The sequence below is a fragment of the Falco punctatus genome (assembly GCF_963210335.1).
Source record: "Falco punctatus genome assembly, chromosome: 17".
Classification (NCBI taxonomy): Eukaryota; Metazoa; Chordata; class Aves; order Falconiformes; family Falconidae; genus Falco; species Falco punctatus.
Window position 1 is genome coordinate 2,104,630 of NC_137597.1, and position 15,383 is coordinate 2,120,012.

At 53.6% G+C, this 15,383-nt stretch overlaps 1 protein-coding gene across 2 annotated transcripts in view; it reads left to right on the plus strand.

The window, feature by feature from the left end:
* Positions 1-15,376, plus strand: part of ADORA1 (adenosine A1 receptor) — a 31,414-nt gene extending 16,038 nt beyond the window's left edge. For both annotated transcript variants that reach the window (XM_080367521.1, XM_080367520.1), the window contains one exon: positions 14,003-15,376. In XM_080367521.1, coding sequence (XP_080223647.1) covers positions 14,003-14,636 — 634 coding nt within the window. In that variant the 3' untranslated portion in view covers positions 14,637-15,376. The remainder of the gene's footprint in view (positions 1-14,002) is intronic.
* The last annotated feature ends 7 nt before the right edge of the window (positions 15,377-15,383 follow it).

The following is a 15,383-nucleotide window of genomic DNA, read 5'->3' on the forward strand; positions in this document are numbered from 1 at the left end:
TGGGTCCCGGGTCTTCCCCCACCCATGAGGTGGAAGAAAGTGACTCCAACAGCAGGTATCCTCATCACTTGGTCTTTACAGAAATGGTCCCACCTCTGCTCCATGCCAGCCAGAGCCGGTGACAGAGCAGAAATAAGTGACTCACGGGGTCAGGGCTGGGCGTGCAGGCAGGCTCAGGCACTCCTCTGCCATGGGGCCAGCACCAGCCCCCTCCCCAGCCACCGGCTCTGGGGCCGCAGGCTGGGTGCCATGTCATTGCCCAGCCCTTGGCACACGCGTGTGGTGCCTGTCCTGCTCTGGTTGGACATGTGCCATGCGGCCACCACCAGCCAGGCCACCCTCAGCTCCTTTTACACCCCAGGGCACATCACAGCATGGTTTTTCTAGCCCATTCGCAGCGTTAGAATAAGCTGAACTGGGTCTTAAAAGTGCCAGGTTGACTCTGTTGACCAGACAGAGGATTATGGCCATGAGATTGGATGTTGGACAGCTGGGACACAGCCCGCCAGACTGTTCTCAAAGTCTGATCTGGAGGGACTGCCAGACCCGCAGCTGTAGCCTGCAGTCACTGAGCCAGACCCAGCAAGATCTCCTCTAGGACAACTCAAGGCAGCTTGTAACCAAACCCAAGGGGCTATTGGACATGGAGATGTGCTCAGGGGGGACACGGCAGCCACCCAGCTGGGTGGCCTGGGACCTCAACGTCCCTGGGACTCCAAGGCAGAGCAGGCAGGGCTGGGTGAAGGCTCAGGGCTGGGGGCCATAAAGTCACCGCATCCAGGTGGCCCTGCTCGAAATCAGCCTGACAGTGGGGGGGTGACTCACCCCAGGGCTCACAGCATGAGCCTCAGCACAGAGACGGGGAGCACCGGGACTGGTTGGAGCAGACATGAGGGAATCAAGAGGTGTGGAGGCAGCAGGGATAGAAAGGTCACTGCAACACAAAGGAGGATGGTAAAAAGGAAGAAAATGTGGAGGAGGCACTGTGGTGCAATGACCTGGGAGATGAGTTTCATTGTGACACACACAGGAGTCATTTCAGAGTGGAAAGAAACTGATGGGCTGGAAGAAAACCTCTGGCTGGAGGAAGGGCAGGGAAAAACCTTGCAGGGTCCTGCCCACAGGGGTGTGAGGGAAGCCCAGAGACAGGTCCTGGCGGGTTGTCCCTGCAGACAGCGGGACGTGGAGCATGGAGGAGACCATGGAAGGGATGGGGACAGCTTGAGAGGTTCATCCCCTTGGGGACAACAGCATCATCTCAGAGCCTGGGGAAATGACAGCTGGCACAGCTGAACTAATATTAACAGCCCTGGTTTATCCTGGAGATAAATTAATGATTTTTTGAAGGGATTCTGCCAGGTGCAGCAGGGATGGACACAGGAGCTGGGAGAACCCAGCGTGGGGGCTGCTGATGGGCTGGGAGGAGCAGATCCAAGGAGCCTGTCCTTTTGGGACACGTCTCATCCAAGGTGACCTGAACTTTTAAGCCTACAGGATGGGAAACCAGCCATCCCAGAGGCTGGCCAGGCTGCTGGCGGGGAGATGCCTTCTCTGGCAGCACAGCTGCCCAGCTGCTGGGGCAGGCACGCAGCTCTTGCGCGGGATGCCCAGTTGCAAGAAAGAGCAATTGATGCTCTCCAAGGCAGTCACAAAAAAGCCCCACAGCCAGTGGGGTGTCCTGCAGAATAGCAATGAGCTGAGCAGAGCACCCCCTGCTCCACCAGCACCCAGCCCCACTGCAGCCTGCAGCCGGGCGCGTAGCCACCTTTCCCACCGGAGGGCATCTGGATGGGCAGGTCTGGGTATTAAGGAGACATCATCGTTGATGCCGTCAGCAAGAGAGTCAAAAATAACCCCAAGGGGTTGAGATCCTCCTTTCTGTAGAGCACAGGCAGCAATGGGCTAAGGCTCAGATTGGGGGGGGCGGGGGGGGGGGGGGCGGGGGGGGGAGGGGGCCAGGCAAATAGAGGAGGAAGGACAGCTCTTGGTGATGTAGGGCAGTGCAGAGAAGGATCTGTCACTGGAAATTTTTTGGGCATCTGGATTTGCCTTTCACTGCACTAAGCCTGGTGGGACCCAGCAGCTCCTTCTCACGCCCTTGCCCCACCTCTTGTTGCCTTTTCCCTCCTACCCCCCATCGTCTCCTGCCATGGTCCTCGCCCCCTGGCACTGAGCAGGGGACCACTTTCAGCAGCCGTCACAGTCTTGGGGGGACTGGTTGGATTTTGGTGAAGAACAAAAGTCTCTGTTCACAAAAAGGAGCTGGAGGAGGAAAGGGAATTTTTCTCCCAGCCCCGTTCCCTTGTCTTCCTCAGCAGCCTCCATCCACGTTGCCCCTAAGACCAGCCGCAGTGCTCTCGCATGCAGACCCCTGGGTACCAGTGATGCCCAAGCAGGACCACAGGGACACAGAGACGTCACATCCCCCGGTCCTGGACCCTGCCTGGGGTGACGATAACACCTTTCCATTGCTCCTCAGAGGAGGGCCAGAGCACAGAAAGCCGGGACATCACTGGCGTGGCTGTCCATCCACCTTCTCCAGGCCACTTCTCTTCCTGCGTCCAGAGACCAGGATGATTTTTCTTGGCCTCCTTCAAACAAGGGAAGTGCCAGCTCCTGGCACCAGGGAGGCTTTCTCATTCAACTCATTTCATCTTGCTTCACTTGGCACATCATAGCCCCCCTCTGCGACTCAGTTTCCCCATCTGTTCACAGAGGGAATGATGCTCCAAACTCCCCAAAAGAGCCAAGAGGCTGATGCTGCAAAATGCTGTCTCAGGCATGGCTGTAACTAGCAGTCTTACAGACAGAGTTATTTCTCTCTTTTCTGCACTGGTAACAACATTCAGTGACTTAAGCCTTGTAACACGCAAAAAAGAAGCACTCTTTTTCCTCTGTGCAAACAGCTCTGCTCGCCTGCGGCACGGAGTGGCCGAGCCTGGGGGAGAGCTCGGAGCACAGATGGACGGGCCAAGCCTGCGCAGTCAGGCGGACGCCGGCGTGGGTGCAGGCGAGAGGGGGTTATTTTAAGGGAGATCATTCCCCACGTTCAGCACTGCTGGGACACAGGTGCTTTATGGGCTCAGCGAGGTCTGTTTGCTCAGAGGGAGCTCCAGGAGCTCCGATACCGCAGCCATCCCCGTCTTGCCTTTACAGCCACTGCCATGATGCTCGCAGCATCAGTGCCACCCTCCGTAGGGCCACCCCCTGCCCAAAGTGCCACAGGTCCATCCCCAGCAGCCTGGGGACCCTCTTGCCGCATGGCATGTCCCTTGTGTGCCGGGGAAGGAGGTGCTGGGTCCCTCGCAGGCTTCACATGTCCCTTGTGCTTGGGGAGGACCTGATCCTGCCTGGCCCACGCATCCTTCATCTCCATGCCCTGCACCAGCCAGGCTGCCTGGGTAGACTCGGGCTGTGTCTGCACATTGCTCCTTGCTTGGATTTAACTGCCGGAGTAATTAGGAAGACGCACAGGGTGTAATTTTTGCCTGACTGATGCATTTCACTGCTGTTCCTCATCTTGGGGCTCAGCTCTTACTCTCCACCATCCTGATGGAAATACTGAACTACTTCCTTCCAGGCAACAAGGTCGGTCAGTTTTCCTCCAAAGGAATAAATAATCCTTTAAATCTGAAAAAGGAAACAGAGGTTAAGTACTAAACTTCAGGTTTGCTTTACATTTGCACTTTTAATTTGTTTTCCTGGTGAAAGATCAATTCTCTGAGGTGAGGGAACATTTGATTGTGGTGTTAACTGGAGCCTTCACTTTCAATTTGGCATTTAATTTGGCTGATCAAGATATATCGATCTGCACTGAACAGATTCTTCCCAATGCAAATAACTTAATGGTTTGACATATATGTGCTCCTCCTGGTTTATAGTGTGGTGGACAGGTGAATAGCACAGGTTTTACTCAAGCTCTGTGGCAAGCTGTGCTTGGACAGGTTGAAAGTCAACCATAGCACAAAACAGCATCTCCAAAATTAATTTCACTGATTGAAAAAAAAAATTAATCCAACTGCTTTTTGCATTTGAAATTGATCTTTTGATCAGGGGAAATATGCATTGGACAGAAGACATTGAACTGGTTGTTTTAGGTTATCATGTCCTCTGAGGTTTAGAAACAGCAGATCTTGCTGGCATGCCTAATTCTTATTTAGACATTGGGCAGAGAGAACAACCCCCCACATTTTGTGAGCTTCCAGCCAATTTTTCGGTTTTGAATGTACTTATCTTTGAACTGGGCTAAGTGCAGGGAGGGAAATGTTCCCTTTGCAGCGACAAATCGTGCTGTGGGGATCCTGGACAGCAGTAACGAGTTGTAGCCTAAGAAACTGAGGAGTTCAGCTGTTGACTGTGAAATCAGGAGTCAGGTTAGCAGAAGTGTAAAAAACAAGAAATTAAAAGGCAGCCCGTACTAATCTCTTGTTCCAGCTCCAATTTAGGATATGTCTTTTTCTGAAGACTGCTTCTGCATTGGAGAGATAAAGACCCACCTCAGCCCTGCTTCATGGCTGGGTTAATGCCTCTTAACAGGAGATGCTATCTCCATTTTCCTGCCTCCCATTTATCCAGGGAGCAGAACTCGATGTCCTGTCGAATGCAGAAAAAATGCCAACAGCAGGTCTCAGGACCCCTCTTATTTCCCTTCTAGTTGAGACCTCTGATCTCCTCCTGCCTTTTAATGGCTCTTGGTGCTTTTCAGACTCACCTGGTTGGAGGTCTCCTGTGGGTACCAACCTGGCCTTTGGTTTATCAGCGTTCGCAGAGCACGGTGGTGACAGGCAGGGAAGGACGGTGGCACTGGCAACCTGCCCTGGTGCTGTGCAGATGGCACCAGGCGCTTCCTCCACTGGCATCTTCCTCCTTGCACGACCGGCTTTCTGCAAGCTGCAGCGTCTGTGGGATGGAGTAGGAGCCATGGAGGCTCTCGGAGCCCAGTCACACCAGGCATTTTATATCTACCATCTCATTGCAATTTCTCATAAAGCACACATTTGACAGATTTGGCATTTTCAGTGGGTTTTAGAGCTGCTTGCTTTCTTCGTTCTCCCCTCTTCCCCCTCCCTTCTCCATTTCGGGAGCTGACTTCCAGAATCCTCATTTCAAAGAGGTTCCTTTGCATAAAGGATAAAAATATGCAATGCATAGAAAAATTCAAGTACAATACAAATAGTAATTGAAAAAGCCACTGCTTTTATCCAGTGAAGCCCTGGATTTACACTGAAGATAGCCAAAGCTGCCTTTTATCCCTTCTTTGTACTACATGTGTACACTGCCCCGACTTGGCTAATCGCAGGGGGACACGCAGGGACACGCAGGATCAGCTGCAGAGTCAAGCCTGGGCAATCAGCTCCCTGCTAATTGCCACGACAGGGGCAGGGCTGATGTGTGAGAGCCTGCGAGGTGGCCACATCCACGGGGTGGTGGTCCGGCATGGCGAGGGCAGGCGAGGCCAAGCACACTGACGCTCGGTGAGGAACAGCTCCAGCCCGCTGCCCACAGAGCGGCGCACATGGGGATTGAGTGGCTGCTCCTGAAACCTTCTTGCCCTGCAGAAATTGTCTTCAGCTGGAGGTGGGTTTGCTCCCAGCGTAGAAGGGGCTCAGCTGTGTGATGGGGGCGTGCAGGACCCACCCTCAGGCTCAGACTCAGACTCCTCTCCAAGGAGATGTCCGCATGCCAAATTTCTGTTTTTTACAACAAAACTGTTTAGACACTAAAAATGTCCATTAAATTTACTGTCTGTTTACTTAAAACAAATCCGTTGTGCCCATCACTCTATCCATCAGCGACGTACCCAACTTTCATAATTTCACCCCCACCTCTTAGGGACTGGGCTGTTCCTCTGTATGTGCCCTAACGCCTGACATCCTAGTGCTATAGAAGAATCTCAGTTTCTGCTTCTAATCCCTTTTAAAGCAGCACTTCTCATGCTTTGCATTGCACAGAAATGCTCAAAAATGCTGCTGCCTGAAACCAGGAGCCAAAAAAACAAGAACATCACATTTTTTCCCTCCAGTTCTGAGATTCTCAGCTCGTTTCACGATTTTGCAACTGTTGCCAATAGTGTTAAATCATTTCCCTCCCACTTACCTTGGGGTCCTGGAGGGAGAAGCCAACGATCCAGGAAAATCCTGGAGGGCTGTGACCACACATGGTAGAGCTGGGAGGGATCCCTGGAGCTGCCTGGGTGCAAATCTATGGCTCAGTGCGACTTGTACCCCATTGACCAGGGACACTGGGTGCACATGCAGGACTGTCATATGGCAACAGAAGGGTGACACATCCAGAGCGTGGCCACCCCAGTGCAGGCGCTCAGCACCCTTGGATGCATTCAGTGCTGCCCACAGCATCAGGTGGTCTCACTGCTCCCTTGGGGGCATGAGGGATCTGCTGAGGTTAGAGGGCAGCACTCCCCAGTCGGCACAAATTAAATTATCATTTCCAGCAGGCGTTGGATGCCCTGGGTGTCCCCAGCCCCTTGCTTAACCCCCACCCACCCATATTTGGGGTGAGCAGGCTGAGCAGTGGGTGAGTAGTCCTTGCAGAGAATTGCTACTTATGCAGTGGCAGAGCACTTGAACGTGTCAGGATCCAGCCACAGGCTGTAAACCAAGGCCAGTTTGAAAACAAGATTAACTTTATGTGCACAAAGGATTTATATTTGCTGCTGGGTTAAAGGATGCTGCTTGAAGGATGTGAGGAAAATTGCCTTTCTCATTAAGCAGCAGCAGATGACACATGCTCCTTTGCCTTCTTTGGACAACAGTAGTGTCTCCTCTACAGCCAGGGCAGAGCCTGGAGGGGGAGAACGTGTGTGAGGTCCTCATGCTTCCCATCCTCCCACTCTGCAACCTCCACTCCCCCACCCCCGTGCTCTCCCTTCCCCTTGCAGGATACTGTCACGGTGGGAGCCACCAGGATGCCCAAGCAGAAGGCATTGGCTCTGGTCCATGGTGGAGCTGCCATGGAGGTTACTCACATTCCACCTCTGAGATGAGGACAACTGAGAAAGTGACCTGAAAGAAGCTCTGCAGTTACTGGAAGCTGGTGGTTTGCTCCCAAAGATGGGTTGTGATTCATCACCAGAGGCCAGGGAGTCCAGCAGCACAGACATCCCGGAGGCAGCAGGCTGCAGAGGTCCAGCCAGCACCTACTGCTCCATCGAAGCCAGGAGCAGCCCCAGGAGAGGTGCACGCCTGCTTGGCGATGAACTCATCTAGGCTGGTGTGATGTTGTGGCTGCTCCTAAGATCCCGAGGACCAGAGATGTGAGAATACAAATCTCTCTGGCTCAGCAGGCAAAGATTTAACTTGATCCTCTAGCTAGAACCTGAAATACGGCAGGTTTCGACTCAAAAACCAGGCAGCCAGCGTGGGTGTCTCTATGGGTACTGGGGAGCAGGGAAACAAGCCCTTAAGCAGCCTCATGAGGCTGTGGGTGATACTGGCCCATGGGAGATGCCAAACTCAAGGTGGGCTGAGCTGTGACGTGTGCTCTGAGCCTTGGTCCCACCAGGGGTGATGGCATCACAAGAGCGGCAGATGTGGGGGGATGTGTCTGCCCTCTGATTCCACGCTGTGGAGTGCTGGAGCTGGGGAAGGACACCTCCTCCCACACTTGCAGCCATCCACTGGATGGACGTCTCTGATGGACTCATGTTTTGTACTGCCAGCTTGGGGTGAAGATACCCTGGCACAGCCTGGCTGCCCTGTAGAAGCATCATTCCCCATTTGCAGGCACTGTAACCCATAAAGCGCTTTTCTACCTTATTTCCCCTACTTCTTGTGGGGATATTTGTGTCCCTAGGCTGCATTTGGATGTGTCCACATCGCTCTGCAGTCCTCAGGGATCACAGGGTGCCTCCAAGGTCCTGGGAGATGTCTGCACCCTGTCTGGGGTGCAGGAGGGCTGCAAATGGTCCAGACCCCTGCACAACCTTCTCCAGCAAAAGCTCAAAGCACAAAACCTCCTTTTTTTGTCGCTTTCTTACCATGTGACCAGCTCCAGCTTTACCCATCGCTAAATGAAACACTCACCAAAGCCCTGGGGACACCATGGCTCGGTGTGTGGGGACCAGTCAGTTTTGCAGGATGGATTTGTTCTCATAAGCCTCATAATCACCCTCGCCTTTATCCATTAAATAATCAGTGGCTATTAAAAGTGGTTAGAAACATTCGGTGGCCCTGCCAGCTGCTTCGCTCAGCTGAGGCCGCTTGCGCTTTGGAGTCACTTGGTGCAGAATAATTCCCATGCAGAGAGCTCCCATCTCAGGATGCTAAAACCAAACCCTGGACACAGACTGGACCAGGAGGCACTTCAGTGGGATGCACGCAGCCCAGTGCATTTATACACGCCGCTGCACGCGCTTTCAGCCTCTCTCGCGGTGGCTTTGGGTGAGGTTTGCATGAAGCAGCCTCATGGTGTGGTGCCTCTTGCTGTGGTGGAGCGGATCCAGAGTGTTTGGGCAGCAGAGGTCCTAAAAGACAGGTTGGTCATGCCCAGCTCCCCTCTGCTGAGCCGGGGGGGCTGAGCTGCTGTAACTGTGGGCACCAGGTGTGGGCTGAGCTGGAGGGCTTAGAAAGGTGCCAGCTGCTTGCAGAGCTGTTGCCAAGCAGAAAGGACACCATACTGTGAGAAAATCCTTCTCTGACTCTTGGTGGGGTGGTCCCAGCCCTGCTCTGCCCCTCATCAGGGCGCTGCCCCAGCTGTGGTGGCAGCTGTGACCTCTGAAATCATGGCTCACTGCACGCAGGGGGACTCGCAGCAGCGTGGCAGGACCTGGCAGCTGTCAGGGACATCCATCCCTGGGTCCCATCACAGACTACCAGCTTTGGACTCCCCCAAAGCCTCTTCTTATAATCATAGAATCATTTAGGTTGGAAAAGACCTTTGAAATCATCAAATCCAACTGTCAACCCAGCACTGCCAAGTCCATCACTAAGCCCTGTCCCTAAGCACCGCATCTCTGTGTGTTTTAAACACCTCCAGGGGTGGTGATTCCAACTTCTCCCTGGACAGCCTGTTCCAATGCCCGACCACTCCTTCCCACGAAGAAATTTTGAACTTAAGGTTTTTACTTAAATTAAGCCCAAAGGAGATCTGAAGGGAAGGAGAGAAATAACCAAAGCAAGAGGCTGAAGCAGGAATAAACTTTTCCCATCCAAGTTAGAGGTGACAAAGGAGTGACTGCACGGTTCTCTGTGAAGCAGTGTCCCTCCTGCAGCACGTTCTACCTTGTGCGGATGCCCAGGGAGCAACTCGCCCCAGCCCGGAGCCACGGCTGAGATGATTTCCCTTCACAGCACTTGGATGCCGCTTTGTATTTCTCAGCTTCGCGTTTCTGAGCAGCTTTGAACACCAGCATCTGAGTTTTCCCACCCAGCAGCCCCAGGACACTGAAGGATCTGAAGCAAAGATAGAGCCAGGAAAAAGATGCAGGAACCAAAATCCTCTGACATCAAAGCACTTTTGTCTAGAGATTTTCAATTAGATCAGGACATGCTCTGGCTGCTTTTCCTTGCTGCATTCATAATGCAGATGAGCTTCATGTCAGCTTGGCCTCCTTTCCTCTTACCACGTTGGCTCCAGCTTCATTTCATTAGCAATAGCCTGCCTTCATTAGTGAATTAATTCCCCAGGAATTGCACTGCAATAAACTCTACCAGAGCAAGGACCAGCAAAGCCACATTTTGGGGCTCTCTGGACAACTGCAAGTGTTTTCTGGACAAAAAGGTTATTCACAGAAATACTAAAAACAAACAAATTTTATTCAAACCAGGCCTGGAATCTTTAAAGCTTTTTCAACCAAAACAAGAGGGGTTTTGTGCGTGTGAGATTGGGATCGACCTGTGGGTTGGAGACCTAGGAAAGGAGACCTCGTCTCCCTGTTGGGGGACAGACCCCGAGACAAAAGTCAAATCAATAGAAATGCAATGAATGTGTCGCTCTCCGTGTGTTTTCATGTGTCCTGATACGTTCAATGGCCGTGGGGGCTTTGCCCACCCAGTGCCAGACACCTAAAGAGCAGGTCCTGGGCTGAGCTGGGCTCCCTTTGCTGCCGCAGAGAGGGATGCAGAGGTCTGGCTACGTCAGGATGTGGCAGAAAAAGTTGAGTCAAGCGTGGGAATGATGAGCAAAGGGAAAGGAGGGTGGATAGTGTCTTTGGGTTGAGGGCCCAGGGAGCATTTAATGATCTTCTGGAGAAAAGGGGCCTTAATATCTCCCCCAGTGACTCCATGCTTAGCCCAAGAAACTCTGCAATATCTCCTGGAGCATCCCACCACGAGGCAGCATCTCTCCCTGGAGGACCCTGCTCCATATCTCCCCGTTAGCTCTGCACAGCCCTGGGGGACAATTTGTTTGCCTCTGCCTCCAACCATCACTTTTTGCAGTTCCCCTGAGGACACAAACAGCACTCTATCAATAATTGATATTTTGCCTCTTTGCATTATTTTCTAAACCCACAAAGACATTTTTGTTCCACAGCAAACCAGAGCTCCTGCCCATCCCAGGATATCAATGAGGCTGGATATTTGCTGTGCTCCCTCCAGGCTCTTTTCTCCTGGCCTTGGCAGGGCATTCAGGAGGACTTGGGGTGATGCCCATCTCTGTGGGGAAGGGATGGTGCAAAAACCACCAGTGAGGGAGGGCAGGAGGAAAATCTAGCAATTATGGTCAAGCCTAAAGCCCCACAGACGAAGGAAACAAACCCAAATTGTATGATGATGGTGGTGACTATTATCATGGATGGTTTAGTCACAGCTGTTAATAAAAATAATAGCAGTAATAAAATTGCAATGATGTTAGCAATTGTTCCAGTGCTGATGATAATGATAAGATTATTTATTAATTGTGCACCATTATCAGCATTTTCTAGTGCTTCCGCCACCCAGACCCATCCCAAACTCTAGTCCTATCATATTAATGCAGAATGAGGTAAATGAGAAAGGCTTTTTCTTTATGGCATAACCAAGGAAGAAATACAGGAGCAGCAAAGTCTGCCCCTACCCCTCTGCTAATCGCCCCCTCCCAAACGCCCTGTGCCATGCGGCTGAGCGTTAGGTAGGATCTTGCGTTTCTCTCCTTTAAGTGAGGTTTGAGCCCCACGAGAGATGTGTGGGCAGGCTCTGTGGGGTGCACAGAGGTGGCACTGAGTCATTTCATGGCTTTTGTCATTGTCTGTGTAGGGCTGATGGGGACAGTGGACATCCCAGAGCCCCCAGGGAGCATGTTCCCCTGCAGGGTGCTGCAGCTGCCTCTGCTCTTGGCTTGTTGCTGGAAGGAGCAAAAGGAACAAAAGCCCCGGATCCAAATGTTGCTGTTTTCTATGGATTTTTCTGGTTCAGCCACAGTTCCTGTGACCGTGGTGCACACCCGCTGGGGGATGCATGGACAGGCTTTGCTCTGAGCTGCTGGTGGCTTCTGCAGCGCCACGCTTAAATCTCGCAGTGCAAAGTGACTTGAGGAGCAGGGAGGGCCAGGTCCTGGTGCTCGAACTGCTGAGTGTGTCAGGCCAGGCACGTACAGCGAGGTGGTGGAAATGGATGTGCAGTGAGGAAGGATGGATATGGAGCATGGCAGAGAGATGGATGTGTGGCAAGGAGGAGGGATGGATGCACAGCAAAGTGAGGGCATCCATGTGAGGCAAAGAGGGATGGATGTGCAGTGAAGAGGAGAGATGGATGTGCATTAACGAGAGATGGATGTGCATTAACGAGAGATGGATGCGCATTAACGAGAGATAGATGTGCATTGAGGAGGTATGGATGTGCACTGAGGAGGACAGATGTGCGGTGAGGAGGCGGAGGGACGTGCACTGAAGCGGGGAGATGAACGAGCAGCCAGCAGCGTGTGGGGTGGTTGCTCTGCTATGTATGTATTAGACACTTTGGACCATGTGAGCTTGTGTGCATCCAGGGACCTGAGGTCTGCATGACCTCCACAGCTGTCCTGATAGCCATCTGCAACAACACGCGGTGTTCTGGAGCTGCGGGGGGCCGGGACCATCCGGGCTGGGCCCCCTGCAGCCGTTCCCCATCCCCTCTGCTTTGGCTGTAAGAGTGAACACCGCGTCCTCTGCTCTGACCCTGTTCATGACTAACAACAGGTCTAGAGGTCACCCTGCCCCATGTGCCCCCCCAGCCCAGGCATGCGGGCAGGGGGAGAAGGGGTGGGTGCTCGGGGAGCAGCTCTGCTCCTGGGTGCTGGCTGCCAGCGCTGGAGGGTGTCTGGGGATGATGCTGGCACAGCTGCTGCTCCACAGCTCAGCAATGGGTGCAGGGCACCCCTGGGACCCCTGGGAGTGGGGAGATGGGATGCGGGGACTGCAAAGAGGGAAGGAACTGGGGGGGGGGGGGGGAGGTTGGGTGTGTATGTGCTGTTGTTTCTAGCATTGCTCCCCCACAAGCTGCTGGAGCCTGGGGAGGTGGCAGTGGGCTGTCACGGCTGGAAGGGCACATCAGCCCTCCCCAGGGACCTGTTATCGGTGACATGGGGTACATGGGCCAGCACACAACCCCATGGGAGCCTGAGCCTCCAGTATCCCTGTGCCGCTCCTGTGTTGTCGTCCCCAACCCTTTCCCCTCACTTGGCCCACAGCACTGGTGCTCTCCCACCATCCCTCATCCACCCCATGCCCCAGCTCTCCCTGCCCTGCACCTTTCTCAGGGTCTCCTGCCTTCTTTCCTCACCACAAGGAATAAATCACCCTCCAGCTCCAGCCTCAGCTCTCAGAGGAGGACCTGGCTGCCTTTAGGATGCTGGGAATCTTTTCCCAGGCCAGTGGGAGTTCATTCAGGAAAGCTGTTTGGGGCTGGTGGCTCTGGACTCTGAACTTCTGAGGCTTGATGTTCCCCCTCTCCACCCTGCACCCCTCCATGCTCCCACCCAGACACCTTGCCCCTGAGATGGGTCTTGAGAAGGGACCTTCAAGGGGGGTTGGGGTCTTGGCTGTATTAAAAAGCCCCAAAATTCTCCATTTTCCCACCAAAGGTAAAGGCTGCAGTCATGCAGCAGAGAGCTCTGAGCATCAGGATGCAGATCCAGGTTTGCCAGCCACCTCCACACGGTCCCCATGGCCGGGTTAACACCAGCATCGCTGACAAACCCAGCAAACAGTCAGGAAAACATCCTTTGTTCAATCCCCTCCAGTGGAAAGCAGTAACACTTGGGCTCCGAATCTTCTCAGCCTCCAAAGACAAGCTTTTCTTTGAGGGCCAGGGGGAAAAATCAATCTAGCAGGCTCCACTTCCCACTTGGAGAGCTCTGGAGAGACCAGCCCAGCCCCGGCGTGCTCCCCAGCGGCATCAGGGAGGGAGCAGAGCCCAGCCGGAGCACAGCTCTCCTCCTCCTCCTCCTCCTCCCTTGGCACTGGCCCATTAGGAAAGAGGGTTTTGTCGATCAGCTCAGCACATTAGGAAATGAAACAGGCTGTGCCCAGAAGCTTCCCCGGGGGTCCATTAGCACCGGCAGATCCTTCCTGCAGCCCAGTGGGTCCCAGAGGATGCTTTTGCTGGCGATTTCCTCCCCGGGTGCAGGGGGAATTGTCTGGGACAGGGTGCCAGCAGGGCTGGTGCATGGGGGGAGGGAAGAGTGACCTGCCGCTGTGGGTGCGGGGTGCTCAGATGTCAGGTGGGCTGCTGGAGTGACGTGAAACCTCCCCTAGATATGCGAGTTGAACGCGCAGGCATGCTCCAGGTTGCTAATGCACTTCTTGGCTTAGCATCAACCCCCAGAGCTCCAGGATCATGTCTGAGGTCTCTGCACCCCCCCGGGGGGTGGGGTGGGAGACAGGGTGAGGTTCCCCAGGGCACATGCAGAGAAACCAGTCCGTTAACACATCCATCAGGACAAGCTGTTACCAATTGCCAGGGAAGGGAATGAGGAGCATCATGTCGTCTCAGTATGGGTGCTGCCACCCCACACGGAGCAGCCAGCCCCCAGGCAGGGCATCTCACCTGTGTTTAATTCTTTCCTGTGGTTGCTGTCTCTTCCACAGGTATAAGAGCGTGGTGACACCCCGGCGGGCAGCAGTGGCCATCGCTTGCTGTTGGATCGTCTCCTTTCTGGTGGGACTCACCCCTATGTTTGGCTGGAACAACCTGAACAAGATGCGGAGGACTCAGGAGCTGAATGGCAGCCACACGGAGTTTGTCATCAAGTGCCAGTTTGAGACGGTCATCAGCATGGAGTACATGGTGTACTTCAACTTCTTCGTTTGGGTCCTGCCTCCCCTGTTGCTGATGCTGCTCATCTACTTGGAAGTCTTCAATCTCATCCGCAAGCAACTCAACAAGAAGGTCTCCTCCAGCTCCAACGACCCCCAGAAGTATTATGGGAAGGAGCTGAAGATCGCCAAGTCATTAGCACTGGTCCTCTTCCTCTTCGCGCTCAGCTGGCTCCCTCTGCACGTCCTCAACTGCATCACCTTGTTCTGCCCATCCTGTGAGACACCACACATCCTCACCTACATTGCCATCTTCCTCACCCATGGCAACTCGGCCATGAACCCCATTGTCTACGCCTTCAGGATCAAGAAGTTCCGGACAGCCTTCCTGCAGATCTGGAACCAGTACTTCTGCTGCAAAACCAACAAAAACGCCAGCACCACCACGGCTGAGCCGGGCAACTAGGGGCTGGGAGAGAGCAGAGGAGGGTCCTCCGTGCCCAGCCCACATGGGGCCATCTGGCCACTGTCCCTGCTGTAAGGGAAAGGGTAGAGAGGACCGGGAAGGCTGGGTTCACCAGCCCTGTGCAATCCAAACAGCTGTGTCCCCCAGCTGCCCCAGGGGGTTATTTATTCACAAGCATCGTACTGTTTTGATATTGTAGCCTGCAATGTTCCTTTCCTTTTTTTTTTTTTTTTCCTGTTTGTTTCTGGTTTTCATTTTTTTAAGGGTTGCCAAGTATTTAAGGAGAAATTGTACAGACAAAGACGCAGTTTATCTTCATGCAAATAAAGTAAAATGATAAAAACCACCCAGGAGGTCCTCTGCCATTGATGGAGAGAGACCTCTAGCTCCTTGGAGCGTGGCAGTTGGTGATGCGGGGAACACCTCATACTCTGACCCCTGCATCCATGGACCCATGGAATGACAGTGAAGCTGCTGGGAACTGGGAGAGCCCAGGGCAATGTGGTTTCTGCAGCTCTGAAGCTGGGAGCTTTCAAGCTCTTTCTTTCCCCCACGGAGAGGTGAGCTGGGCTGAGACATGGGAAGAGATAGGAAAAGGCACCCCGTGGCAATGCCAGCACCCCCAGGGTGACGAACCCACCATCCCCACAGAGCAAAGAGTCGTTCTCCAACTCACAGATACCAGGGAGGTAGGTAGAGGGGAAAGGAAGCCTTTAAGCATAACCCCAGGGTACTCTGCAAGAAGTT